The 26,957-nt window shown below is 42.3% G+C and overlaps 2 protein-coding genes across 2 annotated transcripts in view; both read left to right on the forward strand.

Annotated features, from left to right (window-relative positions):
- The first annotated feature begins 20,879 nt into the window (after positions 1 to 20,879).
- DHRSX (dehydrogenase/reductase X-linked) overlaps positions 20,880 to 26,957 on the forward strand; it is a 205,655-nt gene continuing 199,577 nt past the window's right edge. Inside the window, exons 1-2 of the mRNA XM_017816637.1 lie at positions 20,880 to 21,016; positions 24,388 to 24,533. Of these exons, the coding sequence (XP_017672126.1) occupies positions 24,464 to 24,533 (70 nt within the window). The 5' untranslated portion in view covers positions 20,880 to 21,016; positions 24,388 to 24,463. The remainder of the gene's footprint in view (positions 21,017 to 24,387; positions 24,534 to 26,957) is intronic.
- Positions 24,468 to 26,957, forward strand: part of ZBED1 (zinc finger BED-type containing 1) — a 50,913-nt gene continuing 48,423 nt past the window's right edge. The window contains exon 1 of the mRNA XM_017816633.1: positions 24,468 to 24,533. The gene's annotated coding sequence lies outside the window, so the exon portion shown is untranslated. The remainder of the gene's footprint in view (positions 24,534 to 26,957) is intronic.

The raw sequence follows: 26,957 nt of genomic DNA on the forward strand, positions 1-26,957 counted from the left end.
CTGCTGAAGAAGGAAATTGTATTTTCATCCTCATTTTACAACGAGTTTGGAGTAATTGGTTACCAAAATGCATAAAGTTGAGGTGGAAGAAGATTATTGCAGTGGTTTTAGTTGTGTCCTTACAGAGTGCCATCTAGGGAAACTCAGTAAAACCTCATCAAAGGTTGAAAGCTTTGTCTCTCCTTAAAAATCAAACCAGAAAATGCTTCACATACATGACGATGCTCCAGGACCTTGCCACAGCTACTGAGAACACTGCTTGGAGTACATGGGGTGGCTGTAAAACTATAGGAAAAGAAATTGGCAAGGGATTACGACAGGATACAAACGAACTAGGTTTAAAAAATAAACAATCCTTTGTCCAGCTTGTGAGAAAAATTATGAGTTTTAAAATCCTGACTTGTAAACGTGGTGATTAAATCAATTAAGACAATTGTTCTTCTTTCTTTGATTCTCTGAGAGGACAAAAAAGGAAATCTTTAACTTTTACAAACATATAAGGAGGTCAGCAACCGTATTTACCTATATTTTTGTTTTATTTTAATGGCCTGTTTTGATCTCCTGTTCTAACTTAATGTATTTTTAATCAATGTATATTTGGAATAATGTAATCAAGTTCATAATTACACTTCTGCCTAACATTTCCTTTACTTAACATTGCTTGAGTCAGCCTAGAGAAGTCTGTTTTTTCTCCTATCTTTCTGGAAATTGTGATAGGCAAGCAAATAAATTCTAAAGGTCTCGAGGCAGCTAATTATGCTGAGATACGTTGATGACGCTTGAATTTCTATTATTTAATTTCCTAAAATAAACTTGCTAAAGAAAATTTCCTTTATTTCTTTTCTTTCAGAAAGGCTCCTAAAATTCTTGCAAGAAACACTCAGAAGGGCCTGTGCATTTAGGACCAGCTCTTCAGTCTTCAGGCATGAAGCCATATGCAGACAAGCTTCCCTTCTATAGGAAGCAGCATTTGTTCCTTACACCATCCCTATCTTCTCTATCTTATCTGTTCCTTTCTCATCTCTTTTTTGGCCTAACATGGTCAAAAAACTGTATCTTACACATGCTTGTCTTAAAAGGCATTCCGTAAAAGGTCTATATGAGTCTAATAGCCTTGCTGTATCCCCTCTAGCATATACGTTTTTCTAAATTCTTTGGATTAGGAACAGTCTTCAAACCCTATACAGCTCTTAATCTAGTCACAGTTCAGTCTATGGCTTGGCTCCTAGGTGCTGTTAAAGAAACATATCTAGAAAATTTCATTCTGCTTATGTCTCTGATATCATCGTTGCATCAGTTCTTTTCCTGGGAAGAGGCTGTAATAGGCTGGAGCTATGTTAAATCAGCCAATGATAGAAGTTGTTCTCATTTTTCCTTGAGCTCCACAGTGTTTTTTCTTTACAATATTGATTTAACAGTTTATAAATATTTGATATTTACAAATACCAGTGGAAATAAAAACTGAGTTGGCAAATATATCGATGTCATTCTGTCATTTGGTCATCCCTCTCTTGAATTCTTAGCACCCTTTTACAAACAATCTCAACTCACATAATTTTAACAAGAGGATAACAGTAAGTTCCTTATTTTTGTAAGTATGATTAATAAAAGGGGAGATGAAAATCAATTATAATTATGGCTAACAGTAAAAAAAAATAAATCTAGAGCTGTGATACCTGGGAGTAAATTAATTGGTAGAAATTGGATAAATTGTTAATAAGTATGTAGCCTGTTCCTGCTCTAACATTTTTCACATTACTGAATGGGAAAACTCTAAGAGTTAATGGTGTCATTGGGTGAAATTCCTCCCACTTTCACCCCCTTTTAAGTCAGTGTCAATATCCATAGATTTTTATAGGTCTCATTCTCAGACAGTGGCAAGTAGCACATGCTTCAGTTTTGTGCATACCTAAGTACATATAATACTTAAGTAAATACACATATTACTGAAGCCCAGAAATTGTAAAGGATTTTACTTTTATTACAAACTGAATAACAGTGGTTGAAGTTATGCTGTGATTCCTTTTCCCTCAGTATCCAACCCTCTAATCAAGCTCTCCTTCCTCCCATTTCCTGCTCTTAGGAGAGAGAGGTGTTGTTATTTAGCAAGTGGCTTTGTCTGTTCTACTCCACGCTAAAAATGACAAATGTGAAAGAATAGTAAAATAGCCAAAAATTGCAACGATAACACAGCCATTTCCTACCTTTTTAAAAACCCAAATATGAATAAATTGTCCTTAATAGCATATGATTATCTTTTACAGTATCTACATTATAAGAAGAATAAAAACATAAAAAGCTTTAGAAAGGTAACAGTGAGTTTTGCAGTGCTTTTCATTTTGTTGTTCAAACTGTATTACACTATATGGAACAGAATTAATATCTATTGAAAATATAAAATAAATAACGGAAGCTTAATTCTCCATACTGGATACAGCGGAAAAAATTATTTAATTTTGTTGTTAATATTCTTTAATTTTTACCTGCCCAACAAGCTTTTTGCTTTGTGTTTTGCCTTGGAAGCATTCAAGCTTTGACAGGCCTGTGTACAATTGCAGGACAATTCTTAGTCACCTGCACTAAGTTGCAGTAAATCAGTGTTTTAAACTGAATAATCTCTCATGGAAGAATACTGCATGTTCATAAACCCTCATCTCCTTGAAGTATTCTACGTTAAAATGCCAAGATGGGAAACTGTATTAGCCAAACACCTCTCCGTCTGCCAGTAGCTGCTTTGAGGGGAAATCAAGTGATTTGAAGAACCTGAACTAGGGCAAGTCCCATCCTGAGTGAGGCTCTGGTACACATGCAACCCTGTCCCTTTCTAATTAGCTCCAGCAGTCACTGTGTCCATGATTCAATTAGCACTTTGTAATTGTAATTTCATTCTAACCCTATTTTTGAACTTACATAATGCCTCAAGCCAGCTTAAGTTCTTTTCCTCCTGTCAGAAGGGAGTTACTAGCAGGGAGCTGGAATGGCCCTGCCAGAACTCCCCTGGCAGACACTGTGCCTGCTCTGTGAAAATGTACATTTCACCCTTCAGCTAGATCTAATTTAGAAATCTTTGAGCTCATAATGATTTCCTATAGTTTGGCCTAATTGAATCTAAGTGCTTTTGCATTAGAACTGGAATGCCCAGCTGGGCTGAAGCTGAAAACCTGTGACCCTGAAACACAGTCCCAGAAACACAAACTGTCCTCCATGTGGGCAGTTGCCATCTACTGCTACAAAGCCACAGCCATTCTCTGTTTCAACCCAGTGCACAGATTGCAAAAGAGTTTGGTTACGACAAAAGTCTTCTGCAGAACTGAAATACCACCACCACGTGCAGCAGCTGCTCTGTGCAGTGAAGCTGCTGCAGCCAGAAGGACTCTCCTCTCCAAGAAGTGGGGCACTGCTGCAGGAGCTTCTCTGCCCCAAAGTGTCCTCCTGCGAGGGAAAGGGGCTCTGTTGCTGCTAGGGAATGTGCCACCCAGGTAAGGGCTGGACTCTGAGGCTCTCCCTTCTCTCTGTGACTTGGGATGCTGTGTATGACTGACCAGCAGGTCAAAAATTCTACCTCCAGCAGGTGCTGGGAGCAGGGAGCAGACTCAGATAAAGCTGCCTTTTCTTTAAATCTATTAAAGCCACTAGAGAAATCTCATCGGTGTCCTTATGAAATTCTGTCCTTGCAGGCTTCTATAGTAGAAGACCATATACCAAGCAGGACTGATCCATTCTGGGTGCAAGTAACCACCCTGCTGTCAGTGTCTGCAAGCTCAATAGGTACAGGTGTTCAGTGCCAGTTGGCCCCTGCCAGAGAATAATCCTGCATATTTAACTTCCTAGTATAGATAAACCTTTAGGGGCAGCAGTACAGCTAAACTAATTTTCATGTCAATCAGCACTGGATGAACAATTTATGCAAAGATGAAAGAATTAATCTAATCTTTACAACTCAGTTGTAAATTAATATGTTAACACATATTAATTTCCTCTTTCTTAAGTAATGCTTAGAGCATTTATTGATTGTAGATCCTTGGCAGAACAAAAGCAGGTAAAAAGATCAGTGCATCTTAAACATCTTTTTGTTCAGATCCATGAGAAGCTGTACCTTTGCATTGCTGCTGATTCCCATGTTTTGGTTCTATCACAGAATCACAGCATATGCCATGTTGGAAGGGACCCATAAGGATCGTTGAGTCCAATTCCTGGCCCTGCACAGGACTATCCCCAAGAGTCACACCATGTGCCTGAGAGAATTGTCCAAATGCTTCTTGAACTCTGTCAGGCTTGGTGCTGTGACCACTTCCCTGGGGAACCTGTTCCAGTGCCCAGCCTACCCACTGGGTGAAGAACCTTTTTCTAATATCCAACCTAAACCTCCCCTGACACAACTTCAGGCCATTCCCCTGAGTCCTGTCCCTGGTCACCACAGAGAAGAGATCAGTGCCTGCCCCTCCTCTTCCCCTCACAAGGAAGTTGTAACTGCAGTGAGGTCTCCCCTCAGTCTCCTCCAGGCTGAATAGACCAAGTGACCTCAGCCACTCCTCATATGGCTTCCCCTTAAGGCCCTTCACCATCTTTGTTGCCCTCCTTTGGACACTCTCTAATAGCTTAGTATCTTTCTTATAATGTGGCGCCCAAAATTGCACACAATATTCAACATGAGGCCCCATCACTGCAGAGCGGAGTGGGACAATCCCCTCCCTCAACTGGCTGGTGATGCTTTGCCTGATGCCCCCTCGGACACGGTTGCCCTCCTGGCTGCCAGGGCACTGGTGACTCATATTCAACTTGCCATCGATCAGTAACCCCAGGTCCCTTTCCATGGCACTGCTTTCCAGCATCTTATTGCCCAGTCTGTATGTACATCCAGGGTTGCTCCATCCCAGGTGCAGAATCCAGCACTTCCCCTTGTTGAACTTCATATGGTTCCTCTAATTTGTCAAGGTCTCTATGCCGGACCTCCCTGCCTTCAAGGGAGTCAACAGCTCCTCCCAATTTTGTATCCTTGTTGTCTTTCTATTGCAGCACAAACCCAAAAGACACTGCTATCACATAACTGATGCACAGACCAGGCAGTGACACAGTACAGGAGAGAAAAACAAACACTAACGGAAGGAGGTGTTGCGGCAGGGAATAGGTGGGAAGCAGGAAAATGCATGAAAAGCAAGGCGTGAAATATAGTGTAGATCAGCTAAATTCAAGTATGAGCTATGACAGGAATCACATGAAAGCAGTTCTGCATCATCTGCCACTTCTAAAGTGTGCCCCATGAAACTTCAGCCAGAGCACTGAATCAGCATCTTACTGCAGTCAACCACACTGTCTTTCCCACAAAAACTTCTCTCCACCTTCCACTTGAGGGGAAGATAAGAGCTCTGCTGGGTCTTGGGGAACTTGTGGGCCAGGGCAGAAGTATCAGTCTGACCACGATCTCTCATGAACCAGTCTGTTGCTTACAGCACGGGTCATGGGGTTAGGAGTTGGAACAACTGAGAAGTAAATCTCAGCAAATTTTACTCACTATCCTCCTCTCCAGACTTCTCACAGCTTTTTCCCTCCCAAGCAGAGATTGCTTTATCCCATGGCTTCTCAGTAATACCCAATTGGAAGTCAGCCACCTGAAATGGTTGTGCTGTTGTTCCAAGTGCATATGGCAGTCTAGCGTAGGCATCAGGAGCATGGTTCATCAGACCAAGGGTGGACATAAACATCTGAACCAGCTGTCTAGATTCCATTTATCGTTTACTGAAACAGATACTTCTACAAAGTGACTCATGACCTTGAATATTGTGTGCAGTTTTGGGCATTGCAATATAGGAAAGGTATTAAGCCATTAGAGAGCGTCCAAAGGAGGGCAACAAAGATGGAGGGCCTTGAGGAGAAGCCACCTGAGGAGTGGCTGAGGGCATCTGTTCAGCTTGGAGAAGAGGAGACTGAGGGGAGACCTCACTGCAGTTACAACTTCCTTGTGAGGGGAAGAGGAGGGGCAGGCACTGATCTCTTCTCTGTGGTGACCAGGGACAGCACCCAAGGGAATGGCCTGAAGTTGTGTCAGAGGAGGTTTAGGTTGAATATTAGAAAAAGGTTCTTCACCCAGTGGGTAGGCTGGGCACTGGAACAGGTTCCCCAGGGAAGTGGTCACAGCACCAAGCCTGACAGAGTTCAAGAAGCATTTGGACAATTCTCTCAGGCACACAGTGGACTCTTGGGAATGGTCCTGTACAGGGCTAAGAGCTGCACTCAATGATCCTTGTGGGTCCCTTCCATATTCTGTGATCTCATGCTAAAGTTGCTTTCTGAAACGAATGTTACGCCAGAAAGGGCCTGTTTCCTCCCCATTAATTCTAAAGGGAGTTCAGATGTGCTTCAGACATGATCACAGTACTGCAGACACATAAAGTTAATGAGGTGAAGCTCAGTCATTGTTGCCCTGTATAATGAATTGAATAATCCAGAAATAAGAATATCATATTCCAAGATGTGTTGTAGCTGAATTAACACAAAGTTTTACTTAAAAAAGCATTGCATTTCCCACAACATGTTTCAGTTTTCATTTAATCTAGAAAACACTGTAGAATGAAATATTATTTGTAGTATTGCTCTTGAGTGTCCACTTGACAAATCAGGATGTACCACAACCAGAACATGAGATGTTACATAGATTTTATGTGCAGGATTCCTTGAAATTTGTCTATTGCTAGATGTAGGTGTCAGCTTACTCATTTCTAGGAATTGGCTCCTTGTCAAGAAGAAAGCTTGTAGTCCCTGTAGCCTTTTGCTTTCTCACAGCTTTTGGGGAGCAGCCGGTCTTAGCTTCAGCCTGAGGGAAGAAGCAATCACAAGCAGTGGTGTTCTGGGAGTCTCACACCCTCGTGTTTTTCCTTCACCACGTTAAAAGTGTAAGCATGGCCATATGTGTCATTTCTGAGTTTCCCAGAACAGTACAAATTTACAGAGATACACAAGAAAGCCCTTCAGGCCTGTTAGTACATGTACTTATCCACAGGTACAAAGCCACAAGATTTAACAGGGATGTAAGAAACACCCTTCCTGGATCACCTCAGTGGTCCCTCCAACCAGTATTCTGACTCCAGCAGTGGCAGCAGGATATATTCTTTAGGGGAAGTATGTGAGTGTCACATGAAAGGGGGGTTTCCTCAAACCGTTTGTGTTTGTTTGGTCTGTCAGCACCTCAGGAAAACCAAGACCCTTTTGCCCAACTAGTCTGACAGCATCCCATCACGGGGACTCCACTGATCAGTCTGCTATATTGGAAGGCAGTTGGGCTAACTTGTTTAGAGACACACACAGGCAATGTATCAGAGCTGAATCCTTTATTACAATTTAGAAAGAGAGACCCCCTACTGGGTCTCCCCACTTTTATCAAGTATGACTGCTGGCACCCTTGAAGGACATATGCTAAGCAGTGTCTGGAGTAACACACTTTATTAATAAATGCACTGATAATAGAAAATTGTAACAGGTTAAGGTTCGAAGATTGCAGTTGATAGTAATTGACTGCAAAACCAAATTTAAATGTACAGACAAGCTCTAATCACCAATGAAAGCTAGCTTGAGATAATAATTCAGAACACACAGAGTAAGGTTCTTAACCCAATAGGCTTCCCCATGGAGGAGAAGACAGGTTCAACTTGTTAACTGATCCCAAAAGTTCTGATGGAGTCTTCCCTAACTTCTCCCCATTCTTAACTTTTTTACTATTTCTTTACATTTTGGTTGGAGCTTGAGTGACTCAAGTCATACACACTTTTGTTACTGATGGGTATAAAAATTCTCTTGCTTTGCTCTGAAATCACAGAATCACAGAATATTTCAACATTCCACCCAGGAAGTAACAATTGCATTTAACATTATAATATCTGTACTGCTTTGGGGCCTCTGGTGGTCTAGTGGTTAGGGTGCAGGTCTCTCACTGCTGCGACCTGGGTTTGATTCCCGGCCCCCCGGGCAGATGGAGCTCGTCAGCCTTGTAAGGCCATCCATCTAAGAGAAGGTCACTCTAAACAAACCTACGTCCCAAGCTTGCTCGGCCCCGGCAGATGAACCTCAGGATTAAAGGGTGAGCTCAGTTCAGCGCACACTGTGTCTCACCTAAAAAATCCACTGCGCAGGCTCGAAGGGTTAATGACCTTTCCCAAATCTTTGCTCGCGAAGACTGGCCATTATTATATTATCTGTACTGCTATAACTTTTCTTAGAATTTGAATAAAACTTTGCAGTTTTCTCTGATTTTAGCCCAGTCATCTTCCTACAGCAAGCCTACAATTTTCCACAGTCCATTCCCTCTCAGACATCTGCAAAATCAAGTAATTTAATTCATAAGCTGAAATTTGCAATAGTGTGACCTTACCTTTTCTAGCAAACCATGCAGGGATTTTATTAGAGTACTTCTTTTCTTGCTAAATTGAGGCAGTTTACCATGGCTTATAGTACAATATTTGCAAAATATTAATACAATAATAGTACTACTATATGAGCCCTGGCATACTGATTTGGTACTTAAAACACCAGAAGTGTCTAGATATATTTCCCATTACCTGACCTCCAGTCATTCATTACAACCTTGAATACAGAGCATCTGACTCAGCTGCTCTCTCTCTATACCAGGAGAAGCTGCCTGTCTGCTGATGGCTTTTTTTCTCTATTTCCTTAGACACCTGTCAGCACCCACAGCCCTCTTTCTAGCATAGCATCCTTTGGCCTATATTTAGACTTTGAAGAGTAAGATGTTCTTAGTCTGCCAGGTATCGGGAAGGCATATTCCACAACAAACAGCATCCTCATTGCATTTTCAAGGATTCATGTCGCTTTGCTTTTCTTGCTGACCCTATTACATCTTCCATTTGATTTAACTCTCTTTGTTGAAACAAAATAACACCTTGTCAGTAATGGGATTATGATATTAAAAATGTTACACACCATTGTCTTGTTTTTTATAGGTTGCAAGTTTAATGGTGTTCTACATCATGCCCCTAAGGTCTTGGATACTAAAGGGTTTTGGTTACTGTGAGGATCTCAGCTTTCACTGCAAAAAGGGGAAATTTCTACCCCTCCTTATCTCAAAGAAAAGCTTGAAAACATTATTTCAGCAAAAATAAAAAATTTAAAATCTAGAATCAAAGTACCATAAAAGGCAGAGTTTATTTATCATTATACGTGACTTCGGCAAGCGTGGGGGGAAGGGACACTCATTCATTATTTCTGAATGTTTGCAGGGGCAATACTGATGGTGGAGATTTCATCTTTGGGAATGCTTTGCCACCAATGTCTTTACAGCAGTAACAATATAATTCTCTCCTCAGTTTGTGTGAATATGAGTAGCCCTCTGGTCTCATTTATTCTCTCTGCAGATCTGGACCTTGATCTTGCAAGCTATTTATTTTGTACCCATAAAAAGGTGCTGCAGTGAAATGCGGTAGTGGTACGCACAGGTAGGAAGCCCTGACTGTGCAAGATAATAGATCTTGCAGCTAAGCAAACTGAGTGCAAAAATTGGGAGACATTCAGTTTATCTATATTAAATTTGCCTTTATAGAAATCACAGTATGTTCAAATCCTGCACTGCTAAAAAGGAAGATAACGTCATACAAAATTCCTGTTCACTAAGTGTCCTTTACTCCAAATGTCAAAGGATGCACCTCTTCTCACACTCCCTGTTCAGGCGACACACAAACACCAGCATGGAAATAGAGGGATTTTAATGCAAAATCTGAAAGGTACCTTCCTTTAGGTTCCATTAGGTGGAGCTCTCAGACAAGAAGAAATGAATGAAAAAAACAAAGCAGCAGGCACCCTCAGGAATTATTAGTACTGTACTATGCCGGTATTTTTCCTTGCCGAGAGCTCTCTCTTCTTGATAGAATTCATTTGTATCCAAATAGAAAGGTTATTACATGCTTTCAAAACTACTATTACTCAGCAACCAGCCTCTACAACTAGGTTTTCATTAGCTTAACACACTACCTAGATCAAGCTGCAAACTTTGGAGACAGCTGAATGCTGCATCACTGGTCTCAACATAAATAACCAGATCGACAGAGAAATAGTTACGGAACAGAGTAGTAGAGCAGATAAAGAATTTAAGAGCAATACATAAAAATCAGAAAATTCCAGCGAGAGCTTGACCACTAATGATAAAAGTCCACTGATATTAATGGCACAGGATTCAGCTGAAAAACTGGTCATGCAGACACAAAGGCATAAATCAAATGGAAATAGCAAAATTTTTGCAACCTGATTTTCTGCCACTTTGCCATTCTAGTTTCTACTCTTGTTTTCATCTCATAGGTAACATATACATTCTTACAATGTTTTGGTGTAGCCCTCCCAATTCCTAGACAAGGGAAGGGACAAAGATAACCCTGTGTAAAGTACAGTATGAGCAAAGGACAAAATGCTGGGTACATATTTTCAAGGCTATTGACTCATACCAATTGTTTGTTATGTGCAATAACTTAGAAATGTCAATGTGTTTGCCAAATAAATTCTGTGTTTGGCAAAATGTGAAAAAGGAAAACAATGTTATATAGACTATTATCAGAATTAATAGAAATTAGCAGAGGTTGTCCAGAGATATATGGAAGGAAAGAGTCTGAACTGTTTCCTGTTAGACTCTACACCTTAGTCAAGCGAAATTATTTACTTAATTTAATCAATTCAATTGTGATTAAATCTTGCTAGTTTTATCTTTTATAAAGGCAAACAGGACACTTTTGTAACTGACCATTTCAGTAAAGCTTAGCCTGTCTCCTAAATTTATCCTTGATATAAAAATATGATCATTTAATGACCATTGAGATGCAATGCTGGAAGGTGGTTTGTATTTAATGTTTGAATATCATGTCTAGTTCCAGATTATTTTGCAACAAAACCTTTTGCAAACATCTGAAGAGTCTGAAAGTCTGTTCCATATTCAAACTTTTTAAAAGCTGTACTCTCTTGTATCAAAGTAAACACCATTTAGCACATTGCACTAAAATAAGTAATACTCAGTGCCTGTGAGACATGAGAACTAGCAACTTTGTTTCTCTGTTGAAATCAGTTGGCCTTATTATTTGGCAGGCTTTCATTTTACACACTACTCTAGATTTGCTTAACCAATGTAAAAAGAAATCTTCTCCTACTAGTACAGACTGCTGCAATGTAAGAAAGGTGTCTTTCCCCAACACCGAAGCTTCATCCCTCACTTCCAGATTCTGCTCTACACAGTTCCTCAGAGGAATGTTTTGTGACCAGGAATATCTTTTTATCTTCTAATTTTTCCCATAAGCACCTGCCATTGACATTAGAAAGGTGTCATAGGTCAGATCTGACCTTTCCTTCTTGACACTGACACCATAGAGTGGGATTGTTCTGGTCTCACTGGACAAAGAGCACTGGTTACAGTGGCTGCAGCTGCAACCTGTATCAGATGCAGAAGGCATAAAAAGGCAAAGCATCAGGAGCACATCTTCTTTTTCACTTTCCCTCATCTGCCTTCAGGATGTCCTTAATGACTACAGCACAGTAGGCAGTTTTCAAGCTCTCCCCTGTGAATCTGCTCCTCTTTCTGATGATAATACAAATCTGTGGTTTGATATGCTCTATCCTCAGTCATTTAAGGCTGCGCATAGCCTCTACTCTACTCATCCTGAGACCCTTAACTCTAGTAGAGGGAGTTCTTATTATTATCCCTATTTTATGTCTTCAGGCTATGTGACTTCTTTAGCGTTATCCACTGAGCCAAGGGCAGAGTAGGAAACTGAACCCAATTCTGATGCATTCCAGCTCTGCCCATTGAACTATACTTGAAGGTAAGGTGACATTACACAAAGAGATGAGCGTAGGTCTGATTTAAACTTCAAGAGAGGGAATGTAGGTTATGGCAGTCCTACCCCGTTTCCCTAGATACCACAGAGAAGCAAGCAGGAGAAGGGTCAAGACAGTGGAGAGCTGAAGCACTTGGTGCCCCACAGTGAGCCTCTGACAAAGTCCTATAGGCAGAGAACACAGCTGGTAAGATTCACGTGGCTAGGCATGACAGAATCAACATGACCATTTTCACAGTGTAAAGCAAAAAGCTCTTTCCATATAAGAATTTTTTCCATCAAGAGCTTGTTTTAGGAGATAAGTGTTTTTCTGTGGAAATTTTTTCAGCAGCAAATTCTCAACTATCTGCTATAAGTCCCCTTAATTCTCCAGCTTTCCGGTGTCCATGTCCTTGAATGGGCAAAGAAGTTCTCTTATTCATGATTTCCCTAAAGTACAGTGTAGTTAAAATACAGAAGGGGAATCTTAACTACGGAGATTTCCATATACTTAAATTAAAAGTGTCAAGCTATTGTGACTAGATTTGTCAAAATCTCAATGATAAGCTCTGCTGTGCAGCAAACTGTGCTTCTTTCATGAAATGCTGGTGAGGAACTGCAGGATGCTACTTCTTAGGAAGCTGCAGGCATGCAAACCTTCTGGATGTGTCTCCTCAGCTTGCATCTGACCCACACACCCAGAGCTGTGCCACCCTTTTGAAAGGGAGAGCCTGAGAAGACAGTCAGTGCACATGCTCTGGGCTCAGACGAAAACACTGTGATCTTGATGAAAAAAATAGCATTCACACAGCCAAAATCCTGATCTGTTACAGATAGTGCTGCACCACTCTCTTTCTTTTCTTCACCTGATATTTGGGCATGGTGCCTTGAAGAGAACATAAATTCACTTCTCTTGACTTCTTTGTCTATTATATTCACTGGAAAAGTGCTCAGTGCTGGTACTGTGTCTCCCAATATGGTTTCTTTTTGAATATCTGTTTCAGAAAACACACCCCTGCTGCAGCACAGTGCAGCCTATAGCAATGAAGAGAAATAATAACAAAATCCTTAAAGACAGATCAGGCATTCTGGCTGCTATACTTGGTTCAAACTTGAATCTGAAAGGCTTCTATAGACCATCAAAAAATATTTTCCCCCAGTGTCACAACAGGTTATTGAATATTAGACACTTCTGCTAGTAATTATATGGGAATAAATTCAATTAGCTGAATTCGTTATACTTCTTAAAACCAAACTTTTATTTGCTCTGAATAAATTTAGTCTCCTATTTAGTAACAGTCTCCTCCTAAGTTTCATTAAGATCTCATCCTGCCAATGGCTGTGCATCTGCTAGTAAACAAAGGTGCTTTGTGAGATGCCGTGATAAACAAAGCTTCCCAGTCGAGTTACATGTTTCACTCAGGACTGATCTGTTCAAAACCTGGTAATCCTGCACATTTGTTTAAACGAGTGGTTCTGTCATGACCAGCCCTGACCTACTTTCCCCAGTGCCTTATTTGTTGCACACACGTTTCAGCTTTCCTCTGACTACCATCCAAACACAGACTGCCTTTTGCTATCTCTTAGTAAAATGCTCAAAACACTGGGGGTCCTGAGGAAGGGACACGAACACCACTTTGCTACACAGAAAATACAATGTATTGTACCCATTCAAACCAGAGGTATTAACCTGTTCCTCAAGCAAGCTTGGGATCCATTTCTCTTAGCTGGCCAGTTTGACGTTTTATGGCAGGGAAACAGAGGAGCAAGTCAAATATAAAAAAATTTTACAACTCCTGCAAAAAGAAGTAATCTATAGAAGAAAGATGCAATTAAAGGGTAATAGCATTTACCCATGACCATGTCTAACCTCTCTTTACTATTGGCAATAGATAGATGGAAGATTAAACTAGTTCACTCCCTCCACAATACATTGTTCTTCATCTTTTAAATGGACACACAATAGAGCCTTCTGTTAGACATATCAATCTCTTTCACATTGCACATGAGCTATCATTTTTTCAGGACATCTTTCTGCTCTTTAAACGACAGCTTGATTGTTGGAGACAATCTCCATCACAGCAAAACTGTTTATCTAGTGGTCGAGTGAGTGGAGCTATTAGTCCTAAGTCCAGTTGTGTGGTCGCTAGCTAGAGAAAATCATTTCAAGTTGAACGGATTCTGTTTTGATGTCCAACATCCAAATCTTTAACTCAAAGAGGGTTCTCTAAAGGTTCATGCAAGAACAGAAAGCTTCTCCCCCAGTTCTTCCACTGAACTCTTCAGTATGATATTGGGCAATTCCTAGATGTTTTCTAAATAGTTCACCTTGAGTTTAGTTTTCAGTAGAGATTTTTCATTGCAAATGCATAGTACAAAAAAGACAGTTTGTATTTGAATGCAAATAAAAAAAACATAACCCAAGGTATTGGTAGAGTGCTTGTGTAGGAGTGTGTAGGATGAGTTAAGTGGAAGGGGAAGGGAAAGGGAAAGGGAAAGGGAAAGAGAAAGGGGAAAGGAAAAAGGGAGGCCAAATTAATTAACCTACTTCTCTCTCCCTGCACTAAATAAAAAAAAGACTGGTAAGCATATTTGAAAAGAGTCAAGCAGAAAAATATTTATTTACAGACTTCTCCACCATTGTACCAGGTAGAAAGGAGAAGGCATTAAAATTTCATAAGATTTCTCTTCTGAAATCTGATGGAAACAGAGGTGAGCCATATTAGCTACCTCTTAGGATGGACATGTGCCCAACATAAGCTCTCTTTCACCCTCTGATCCAAAAGACATGTATCAAAAAACATTCATGGACAATTAGGTCAGAGATACCTCCTTTGCTCCTCCTTTTCCTTAACTTGCTTGCTGAGTTTATTCCAGGTTTTCAAATTCCTGTTGATAAAATTGAAGAACAAAAGTGCAGCTAGGGCTTGTGCAAGTGACAATTTTCAGAGTACCTTCATTCTCTAAGCAGCTTGACTTTTCTCGTCAGGGAAGCATATCTGTCAAATCACATGTTCCTCTCCCTAAGATCCAATAACAGGGCGCTGATATCTGAAAAAGGATGATATGTGGGAACACGCAGTATTTAGCAAAGTTACAATAATACAACAATGCAATCCACTTTCTACTACTCCTGGACAGAAGAATTAAGTAAATCACCTGACCTTGGATAGCGAAGCAGTACCACAGTCAGGAGCAGAACTGAGCTTTCCCAAGTCTCAACCCCACTGTGCAACCACAGGGCCACATAACTTGCTCTCACAGTTTCTTAGACACTCTGAGCCACTCTGGCAGACAATGACATCATGAATAAATCCAGCTGGCATCAACCACAGCCTTAGCTAGGTACAGGATGAACTTCAGCCTGGGGAATACAGCAAACATGGTCCCTATGGCCAGGCCATGTCAGTTCCTGCACCATCACACAAACCATACTCCCTCTTTTTCTGGGATGAGGTGTCAGGTTTGGATCAGGAGCAGCACAAGGACAGGCCCAGCAGTAAGTGTTTGAGGGCATAGCACAAACACCATCCCAAATGTAATTATTTGTGCCATAAGCCAGATGCCCTGAAAGAGGGCTGGGGGGCCTCTAAGTAAACCCAAAGGCAAACAGAACTGTCCATCCTCTACTGTTATCTCCTCTGAAAAGCTAGGAGCGCTTGTGTCAGCAGCTTCGAGAGCGTCTGGAAAAGTAGAGCTACCTGATTTTCTGTCCCAATTTGAGGCTTTGATTTGATAAAGATCCATTCTTACAGCCTTGAGTCATTTTAGTTGCTTTTTCTTGCCTTTCTTTTCCCAAATAGTCTAACCTGGAAAGTGGAACTCCAGTACCCCAGGAGGGTATTACTGACGTGATGCAGCCTGACAATATGTAACTCCTGTCTCCTTCTCGCATTTCTACTCTCGAGTATTCTATAAAGAACATCTTTTTTTTTCAAAGTTGCATTGTTCCAAGGACTCAGTTAATCTGTTCTTTGCTGTGGCCAATAAGTGCTTTTTTTTATCCCCATAAATGACCACTATTTGGTACCTCTCCTCGCTGTGAATTTCTCCAAACTGTGAGGTCTTACACCCCCTTATGTAAAGCTACATCTTCTGAATAATGCATATAGATTATGAACTCCTATGATTTTTCTTATGGCTTTGATTCATCCAAATAGCTGACCAAAGGGAAGTCCATTAATTAACATTAGTGATAACTCAGATCTTGTTTTCTGGCTCCCTCTTTGGGAGGGTTATTTGTTCTGTTTGTTTGATTGCTCTTCCTGCTGCGTGTTCATGTCTACCCAGGCTTTTATGTTGTGTCCATCATCATGAAATGTGAGATGATTGATAACTCTCTTCTAGTTCACAGAACAGATACTGTCTGAGCAATAGCAGATTTTGGCCTAAAAAGCAGTACTTGAGGCCTGACATGTAGTCTGAGGATTTGTCCAATCTAATTACTGCCACTTGCATCAGTATTTTTATGATATAGACACACATCCGCTCAGAAAAATCACTAAAGCTACAGAGGCAGCTGCCAGGCAATCGTTCCATCACTTCTGACTTGGAAATGATTTGAAAGATGCTATAGAGGTGGAAGGCTCTGAAAAACATCATCGGTCCCTTAAACAACATATTTTCCTTTGAGTCTGCTCACAGTCAAGTACTCTTTTATTAGATTAGACTCAGTTTTTCACTAATTTAATTGTCCTTTCTTGTAATCAGGTAAAATTCTGGTTTTGTTGGAGCAGTAATAAAACTTCTACAGCAAAAACTACTGAATATATCCATTTTTAAGATAATAGACTGGGAGTTGGGCTAAATTAATATGCATTGAGAACTGTGCAGCAATGCCAGACAAACTGCCATACCCAAGCTCATTTGTTGACAATTACCATTAGTGTTTCTAACATGTGTGGCTCTCTTCAGTGCAGACACATCCCAGGAACAGTTGGCCATGCGCATCCACTGGGCATCTTAGACATGTTACTGGCACTCAGTCTCTATGGAATTGTTCTGAAAGTCTCAAAATCATTCCAATAAACCAGAAAGTATCTCCTTATATTTTTTTTGCATTTAAAATTCCTGTGAAGTCATTGAAAACTGGGCATGCAATGAAAGATCATATTTAGAAATGATCAGTCTGTGTTTGACCATCTGCACCAGAATCACCTCAAGCTAACACCAGTGTAAATTACAAGCCTTTCACTGACACCCCTAAAACTGTATGCAAAAGCAACTGCCCTATAAAAAAAGAAAGGGATTAGGCTGATTGGATGTTTCCATTGGTAAAGAAATTCAAAAATGTTATTTATTTCAATCTGAACTCATCAGTCTTCTTCCTGATCTCCCCTTGTCTTCACTGAAAGAGGGAAACACATTGGTTTTGCATTGCTGCTGAGCTTGGGTTTACAGTGAGAGAGGATTAAGTTATGACTTCTCCAAGCAGCAATCTCTGTCGGCACAAGCTTTATTCACCACCACAGACCACTGGTGGTTCTCTTCTCAAACATGGCAGCCCTCACCCAGGGATCCAATGGCTTCAGATCCTATCCCAGACCAGGGATGTACTATGAGGATTTGTGCGCATTAGTGGAATCCAGGGTGACATAGACTGTCCAAGCCTAGGAATATAAAACTGACCTTGTCTTTCCAATAGGTTCTAGCAGGTCTGACTAAACACCCTGGCAGGAGGACTGGAGGTCCTACAGGCAGTGAGGATAACTTCATAGTGGCTAAGGTTGCCTGTGAACATAACAAGAAATAGCCCAGTCTCCTTGTGCCATCTACGTCGCATAAGCATCCAGTACATTAGCACGGGATTTAATTTGGGCATTTAAAGCTGCCTGCATAAGCTTGTGACTGTGGGTCTTTTCACCCATCTTTTGTGCATGTTCTTCCTTGCTAATATGTATTTGCTGCAGCACATTTTCAAAGGGAATCGAGAAAGAGAAAACTAAAAGCTACATATATTAGTATTCCTGTTTAATTTAATATCAGATTACAAGGTGGAAATTAAAATGATTTTTCTGTCACTGTTATCTCTCTTCACTTGGCAAAGATCGATTTCCTTCTTCCCCACTGCTTACTAATAAGACATCTGAAAACTAAGATGGTTTTCATGTTTACTTCCTTGTTTAAATCAGCTTTCTCAACTAAGGACAGTTTTGGCAATATATTTGCTGTTTAACTTGTGATTTCTGTGTTGGCTCAGGCTCCACCAGTGACAGAATATCAAACACAGAGAAGCTATATATTTTTAATTATGCAGGGATGCCCTCGTGCATAAGTACATGCAAATTAAACAAACAGAATTCAAAACCGATTCAGAACAGATTGTGCATGTTACACAATCAATTGCATTTTGGGCTCAGAAAAAATGGTGCACTATTTTGCTTCTCATGCTGACAAGTATGGAGATTATCAGCCATCACTTGGTACAGCATCATGCCATTGCTACTGCTGTGTCTGGTACTGCCAGGTTTGGTACCACTTTATCGAGAGCTGACAAGCCAAGGCAGGCTGACCGCAATACACGAATGCTCAAGTGTGAAATCAGCTGAACAACTGGTCTACACGGAATAACACTTTTCTACAAAGGAAATACTAATGTCCAGCAAGAGGATTCGAAAAAATATGTCTCAAAGAATCTGACATAAGCACCCAGCCATCTGCCTCCAAAATCTAGCACTCTTTTGAAATGGGAAGGATAAAATAATGAGAAAAGTTGCTGTTTGGAGTACAAGCTGCATTTTATGAATTTGGTACTTGCACTCTAGTGGCATCACAGCTCCAAACAAGATGTAGTTATTTCAAAAGACAAAAAATGTTCAGTGAAAGTCCTGCAGGGCAAGGTGGTCACACAAAAATGAAAAGGAAGGAAATGCGGCCATCTGCATACTGCAGATGAGGAACTAAAATATTAGAGACAGAGGCAGCACAGTGGGTATCCCTGAAGAGCTGACCATTCCTCCTGCACAAAAAACCTGAGCTTTTTTGGAAAGTTGAGTAATGTGTCCTGCAATACATTCTCTTGGGATATTACCTCACACCCTTTAGACATTTCACCATATCAGAAGTCTCCTTATTTAAGAGCCTAATATTTCTCTTTCATATTTTCTTCCCATTCCATCTTAAATACCCATGCTCAGCATTAATAAGAACTTTTCATCTAGAGTGTTAAAGCCTGGAATACCTATATAGCAGTATCTTACCTTCTTCCTCTCAAATTTAATTATCCTTCATTTATCCACTTTTTATATATTGAAGTTTTAATCTTTCCGTCTCCCTGTCGATAAAGTTGCTCTTGTCCTTCTCTGTGGATGATGTCTCAAGGTTTCTTTCAGCCCTATCTTACATGGTTCCATGACTTTCTTCAGTGTTTCTGTATTATTGTTATGGTTGCACCCAGAACTGAAATCCAGTGAGCACCTTCTGTGAAGACCTGGCTCTGCCCCCGCTAGAAATCCAATGTGATAACTCCTTGCATTGCACCAGAAGCAGCTGATGCCGTATGAGCAGTCTGTGTATCACTGAGGGTGCTCTTGCCGGCCACCTGCTTGGGTCACCTAAGGGAAGGGTGCCTGCATCTCTGGTTGCCTCCCAGCGCAGGGGTGGACTTGGGGCACCTGGTTCCTTGCCAGGAAGCCTGGACCCGGCCAACTGTGCTGGGCCGGCAGGCAGGTGTCTGGACACACTTCAAGTGCTGAGTGCCAAGGTTGGCGTGCACGGGATGTGTGGCTGTACGGGCACTTCTGGCACTACAGAACTCTGAGGTGAGTTGAAAGCTGCACCGGAGCTGCTGCTGGGGTCGAGGATGCCAGGCGATGGTCTTTGATCCGATTTCCATCTTCCTGTCCTCGCTCCATCTGTCCTGAGGCGCCTTTGGTGCATATACCAAAGACCACAGAGCCACGGGGGAAAACCCGGCAGGCTGTGACCCATGCCTACCTGCCTGGAAAAAAAAAAAAAAAGTCCTTTAATTTAATTGGAGGTGGGGAAGGGTGACCTTTCCGCTTAGAAGACGGCGACAAGCCGTCCTCCCCGCCGCCAGCCCCCGCCCCCGGTCGGTCTCCGCTGGGCAATGAGGATGCTGAACATGCCAACTGCTGGTGGAGGGGGTGGACGGGGAAAGAAAACCCCGTTCCCTTGCACCCCTCCGCAGTTACAACCACAGCACGCACCGGGGGACGGGGCTCACCCACGCGGTGGCGGGAGGCGGGGGGACCGCAGGAGGCGGTGGCGGAGGAGGAGGAGGGGGCGAGCGGCGGGAGGGGAGGGAACACCTCGGCTGGGCGGAACACGCCGGCCGGCGCGGTCCCAGTCTGCCGCGGCCGGGCTGCTCGCGCTGCCGGCGGCTCCCCATCGCCCCACACGCTCCCCTCGGGGCCGGGGGCGGCGGCGCCCGCCGCATCCCGCCCGCAACTTTCCCTCCCCCGTGGATGGCTTTCGTTGGAGACCCGCAAGGCAACCGGGCGCTTGACACCTGTCCCCCATGGGCCGCCCCCGCGCTTAAGTTTGCCGGCGCCCGGCCCCCCTCCGCCGCCGCCGCAGGGCGGGCTTGAAGCCGCGGCGGGGCCGCGGTGCCCATGGCCGGGCGCCCCGCCGCGCCGACCTGTCCGTGCGCACCGCCCCGTCCCGCCCGCCGGGGACCCGCCGCGCCCGCCCGAGCGCCGCAGCGGGGGCGCTGAGGGAGGCAGCCCCCGTCTCTCCGCCACCGGATCGGCGCCAGCCGCCGTTGCCCGCCGGGTCGCTGGCGGCGGCGGCGGCGGGGGCGGCGGCGGGGCCGCGGGATCCGTCCGCGCTCGCTGCCCCCGTGCAGTTCCCGAGTCGTCTGTCCTCGGCGGCGGTCCGCGGGTGACATGCAGTCCCTCATCTCTCCGGTGACCAAGGCTATCCTGGTGGCTTTGTTCATCTTCGCCATCCTGCTGATCCTCTACGTGATTCTGTGGTACATCTGCCGCGATGTGGATTGCGACCATGGGATCTGAGCGGCGCCGCGGGGACAGGGTTTAGGAGCCGGGATTCACCCCGCGGGGCCGGGAGCGGCAGCGAGAGCCCCGCCGGGCGGCAGCCGCCGCCACTGCGGCCGAGCAGGGGAAGGGAAGGAAAGAAAAGAGGAAAAAAGAAGAAAAAAAAAGAAACCGAGAGAAGAATCTAGCCGAAAGAGCCCGGAGGACAACTGCGATCAAGAAACCAACCTGAGCTTGACCTTCAGAGACCAGGGTGACCCGGTAAGTCTCTGCTCTCCGCGGCGCGGGGATGCGCGGGTGCGGCGGGGCTGCCTCCCTCCCTCCCAGTCCGCTCACTCTCCTCTCACACACAAAACACACACACCTCCCTCTCACACGCACGCACATGGATGTGGCACAGGCGCCCCACGGCACGCGCACACACACCAGTGGATGTGCGTGCCTGAGTGCCTGCTGCACGCAGGGATGACTGTCCCCTGGGGACATGCAGGACCCGTCCTGCTGGCCGGGATAAATTGTGCCTGCCCCCATCTCCGTGTCTCCCCGCTTTAATTTTCGAGAGGTGACAACGCGCAAAAGGCAGCGCGCCCGCGGGAGCGGCGGGGGCCGGGTGCGGGTGCCTGAGGGCGGCGGGCGGCCGCCGCGCTGCCTTTGCGGCCCCACATTGGTATGCAGGCGGTGACTGCGCCGCCAGGCAGACCGAAAAGGTGAGCTCAGGGGATGGGGAAAAGCCGACGCTTCATCAGTCCGGGGGCAAATCGGGAAGTTACGGAAAATGAAGGGAAAGATGACAGGTATCTGGCCAGTGCCAGCAGGCAGACTTCGGGGAGGGGATGTGAAGCGGGATAAGTTTCTCCTTGAGCAGGGGCAGGTTGGTGGGAGGAAGTGGGGAGATGACAGAAAATGTGCATGGGAACTTCTGGATGGTAGCAGACCTTGTCTGGTCTCACTGACACTGCATTTCCTACGTGCTACTCTCCCTTAAAAGGGTTAACGCTCAGGGGTTTACCACATGCCCAAGCTCGGCAATGTCAGAAAATGTTGATAAAAAAAGTACACAATTGATGAACACGTATGTGCCGAGCATGTTGGGACACAAGAGGGGATGTATCCTGCCCACCCGTTTTCCCACTTGAGAGAATTTGTTGTTGGCTTTTTTATTCTTATTGTTTGGTTGTATTGTGCTGAAGCAGAGAGACAGCAACACATTGTGTTTAAAGTGGAGAAGACCTACTCAAAGAAAAACGGTCCCAAACACTTGGGCTGTAACTGTTTTTGTCCTTGACACACAAGCTGTCGGGAACAGGAGCAAACTCTCACTGCATGTGTTATCCCTGGCGGGACGTATTTGGATGCTGCAGGGTGTGAGTGCATGTACACAGTGGGCAATAAGAGAAAAATCTAATTCGGGTTTAAAGGGGGAGAACGGGGACCTAGCCAAGTGTAAAGTGTAATTGTGTGGTTCAGGATAATTTGGCATTGAGTATTGGTGATCGAAAGCTCACCTTTGCAACAGGAGGTCTGTATGTGGGAGGAAACTGTTTGGAAGTCGATTCTCTTGCCATTTTGCTTTGTGCTTCTGTTCAGATTGTGTTTTCAAGAGCTTTTGACCTGACTAGTTTATCAAACATGACATTACTGTTAACACACACTACTAATGTGATTATAACAGCAGTGACATCAATGTTTCCTTGCCCTGCAACTACAGTAGCAATGCATTTGTTTACTTCCCCGGTGCACACTCTGAAATGTCTGTTACTCAACAGCTCTGAACAGCAAAGGAAGAGGGAGGAAGGAGGAGGGAGAAACTCTTACAAGCGTTTAAAAATGACCATAGCTCTCTCTTATGTGTTTAATTATGTAGAAATAAAATAATCTCCAAGTCTTCTTCTTCATCTTTTTTATTCATGGTTTCACCAGTAAGTACAGTTGTTTTTACCTAAGTGGCAAAAACCTCTTCACACGTTGACATGTCAGGTTGTGTCACATGTTCCCTTCCGAATTAACAGTGGTGCACGCCTTCTGCCCCTCTCCCAGCTGGCAGGAGCTAGCGGGTGAGACGGTTATAGAGGCTTTGCCACTTAGTGTTAATTATTTCACAGTAAACCAGTGTTTCAAACTGTTATTTACAGAACTGGATGGAATGTGGCAAATTAATGTGGTTTTCATAAAACTTTAAATATCAAGAGATATGTGTATGGGTGGTTGAAATACCTGAGGTGTTGACACGACCAAACATATTTTATACTACCCACTATAACTGGTTTTAATCTGCTTAACAATTGCAGAAACCATGAAATAGTCCATTTGGTTATTGTCTGACTATTAGTGTTTCCAGCTGGCTCATTATTATTTTAAGCATATTGTTTCTAAGAGACAAGATGTAGAATTATTTTTTTAATAACAGTTTTTATTCTAAATAAGGTAAATATATATGTGTTTATATATAAATATATATGTAAGTATTTTTAAAAACACAAATGGGTATTTGCCAGCCTAACACAACGTAAAAATAAGAGGAGCAATGATGAGCAGTATTGAATTTCATTTGAAGTCCCAGATGTGTTGGCTTTGGATCAATACTATATATGTTCATTATTGTGTATTAACAAATGCAAAACCCTTAACATCTGAAACCCACCTTTTCCTATTATTGCAACAGTTGATAAAATGAAATCCTAGCCTTGTTGAGCTCTGTGTGGAATTTTGCAGTTGGTTTCAACAGAGTCACAAACATACTGGCAGATTAATATGTGAATTTGAAACAGCATGATGTTACTAAAGTTGAGAGAGCTATTAAAACAGTAAAAATGATGAAATCAGTTACAGTGGAGTACCTACGTGCCTTATTTTTGTACTTATTTACTTGTTTGCTCAGAAGTTTGGTGACAATTTTATTTTGATTTGGTGTTATTAGGTGCTCCTGCCCCAACTCAACAATTTTCACCAGCTTGCTCTCTTTTAATGTATGGTAGTGTTTCAAAGGTGATATCTGAAATATCAACTGCAACTGAGGTGCAGAGTATAATAGCATCAGTAGATATAGATCAGCTGTAAGTATTTTTTGCTGTAAGACAGTTTGTAACACCAGGAGTAGTGCCTTTGTTCAAGGCAAAGACAACTTGTTATCGTGTTCCTACTTGAGCCAAGAGAAATCTTTGCCATATTGCAAAAATTAATAATGTCGTGGTCTGAAAGTACGTTTTTAGTCCAAAAGAGTTTAATAGGCTGTTCAAGAATTGTGTAAAAGGATATTGCAAAGCTTTACCTTTTTATTGTGAAAAACTCTGTGAAGAAGTTACCAGTGCTTCATCAACAGAAGTGTAATGAATTTTATGGATTAATTCCTACTGCAAGGCAACATACTATATAGCATGATTCCAGAAACCCTGTCACATCAGACTTAAACATGCAGTATGCTTCTGGATAAGTAATTCTTTACTCAATCCCTATTCAGGCAAATTCTCTGAAGATTTATTAAATATTTTCTGTAAGTGGCATGTAAGAGTAACTGGGCAATGAACATCACAGGTTTGTTTATTTTTTAGTTTCTTCCTCATAAAACAGATTAATAAGAATCAGTGTCTTCATGGTACGCCCTTTGTGCATCTTATACCGTTTCCCTAAAACAGGCTTAAAATGAGCACTGAAGATCATTCCAGCATAGGAGGGTCTCCGCAGAGATGAAAGGTTAGCCGAGGTCCAAGGATGGCCAGTGCTGCATCCTCAAGATGTCCTTGTGTCATACGAGTGCTCAGCTGTACTTTTTCCCATGCAGGTGAGTGTAAAGTGGAGTAACCTTCAAGCTGCTGTCAGGCAGGACACGTGGATCTGCCCTATGCAGCACCAGCCCCGTTTGGGGGAGGACTCGGTCTAGGAGCAATTTTCTACTGTCTGCTCTACGCAGGGTGATGGTATCATAGTTGTTCCTTGTGGCCTTAAAATCTATGAGCCTTAGATTATTGGTTATGTGACAAGCGCTTGGCATGATTTGTGTGTTTATAAACAGCTCGAAGGTGGGATTGTTGGGATAAATTGTACAATTTATACCATGATTCTAGCACTAGAAACTGGCAGGGCCCTTTAAATGACAAATTTTGGGGCAATGTTAGGGAATACAGTGTCACCGTAACGAGTGTATTAAACCTGCAGTGTGAGCAGGCTATATCTTTGCTTCTTGGTGGTGGTGTATGTGAGTTATAAAGAACGTGCATATTTGCCCTTCATGTAAAAATCAGGCAGTGCGCACACATCAGGTATGGATGTGCCGTTAAATGCTCGCCTGGCTGCTCCCTCCCTGCTGCAGGGCACCGCATCGGGGCTGCAATTGGGCATTCAAACATAGGGGGAAGTTCCACTGCTGTTTCTCAACAGATAAGTTTTTCCCCAGTTTTTCTTTGATGCATGAGTGTTTTCTCCTTTTCCTCCTAAGCATTAATCCTCTGAACTGTGACTTAGTGCGTAACGCGGTTTGTAGACAAAGTGCACGGATTGATTTTCCTGAAGCAGGCTGACAAAATGATGAGTGTATTGGAAAGCAGCACACACTTGCTTATTTGTCGTTCTACATTAAACTAAGTTTTCTGATCAAATATCCTAAATCCTTTAACATGGACTTTTTTATTTTATGTGCTGCTTTTAAATGCTAATATTAATTACTAATATGGTTCATGTAGTTGCACAGCAGCATCTGCTCTTATTAGAGGCATTCTGATAGGTTCTAAAATTTTACCCACGTGAGAAAATTTGAGCTTCAGCTTGGAGGAGCTCATAACACTGTCTGCTGTTGAGAATTATATCCCTATTTTGAATGTTTTGATGTACTACTTTGGAATACTAAAGATTTTTACTGGCATTTTCACAGGTCATTTAATCATACATAAAGGATACCAATAAGGTGACATTCAGAGTTACAGTTTAGAACATAGTTTGAATGTGGATTATGGTGAAGAAAAAAATGTGGAAAAAATTGTGACTGATTAAGAAAGAAAAAGGAATGGAAAAAAAAGAAGGAGTAATATTATATCAGGACAGATGAAGAGAGATTCCAGAGTGTTGAAATTTTAAAAGAGTGCAGCTAATGCAAAGGAAAATGAGACTCTCACAACACAAGAATTGCCACTTTCCTTTACAGAAAATGTATATACATACTAATATAAATATATGTTCACATAGAGGTGTGTGTGTATGTACACGTATTTGTACAATCTATGTGATTGAATTAGAAATTTGCAACTCTAGAACAAGCTGAGAATTTTTACATGTTTTTTATTGATTTTATTTCTTTATCCTTGAAACCTGACTCTATTGATGCCCAAAATGCATTTACTTGAAAACAGATAGTGTTGCAGATGCTTTTCCTGAGGATTTGATGATCAAACACAAATGATATTATATATTGAAATTATAAACGAACAGGTTTTATAAAGAAAATGCTAATGCTCTGTTGGCTTCAAATAAAAATGAGTTTAGGTTTTGTGGGCTGGAAGAAATATGTTAATAACAAATAGATTTTATGTCTTATTTTTTCCATTGATCTCAAAGAGACAAAGCCCCTACTTATTGGGGAAAAAATCCTATTACATAATTAACCTAATATGGCCAAGAAATGTATGTGAGAAAAAAGAATGTCAGAGAGAAGATAGCAGAACTGTAATATTTTGGCTAAAACCAGTAATAGCCAACACCTTCTTACAAAAGTACAAATCTTTGATGTAATACATCCTCTGTACTTACGTCTTTAAGTACAAAGGAGGAAAGAACCCCCGGGAAGTTATGGGTGTTAAAACTTATGCAGAGTGAAACCTGCTGCATGGTTATGATGCTTTTTGGGTATTATGGTGTCTTATATAAAACCTGTGTAAAAAAATGTTTGGGTTTGCATGAAGTACAGGAATGTATTTCAAGGGCTGTATTTCCCCAAGGGCTGGGGAAAAAAAAAAGCCTTTTGTATGAATAATCTCTTTCATATTTATTGCATATTGGAGTAAACCTTAACACACAGAGAAAAATTTATTTGCTATTTTGCTCTACCATTTCAGTGGTGAGTTCCATATGCTGTGAACCCTATTAAATGAATAACCAACAAACTCACTGTGATACCTACCACAAAAATTAAACAAGGTCTTCATTAAGTTGTGCTCGTCATGGAAACTATGTGTGACATAGTTAGCTGACTTGCAGGGCATGTTTCTTATACACT

The sequence above is a fragment of the Lepidothrix coronata genome, unplaced genomic scaffold (assembly GCF_001604755.1).
Source record: "Lepidothrix coronata isolate B3197 unplaced genomic scaffold, Lepidothrix_coronata-1.0 Scaffold57, whole genome shotgun sequence".
Classification (NCBI taxonomy): domain Eukaryota; kingdom Metazoa; phylum Chordata; class Aves; order Passeriformes; family Pipridae; genus Lepidothrix; species Lepidothrix coronata.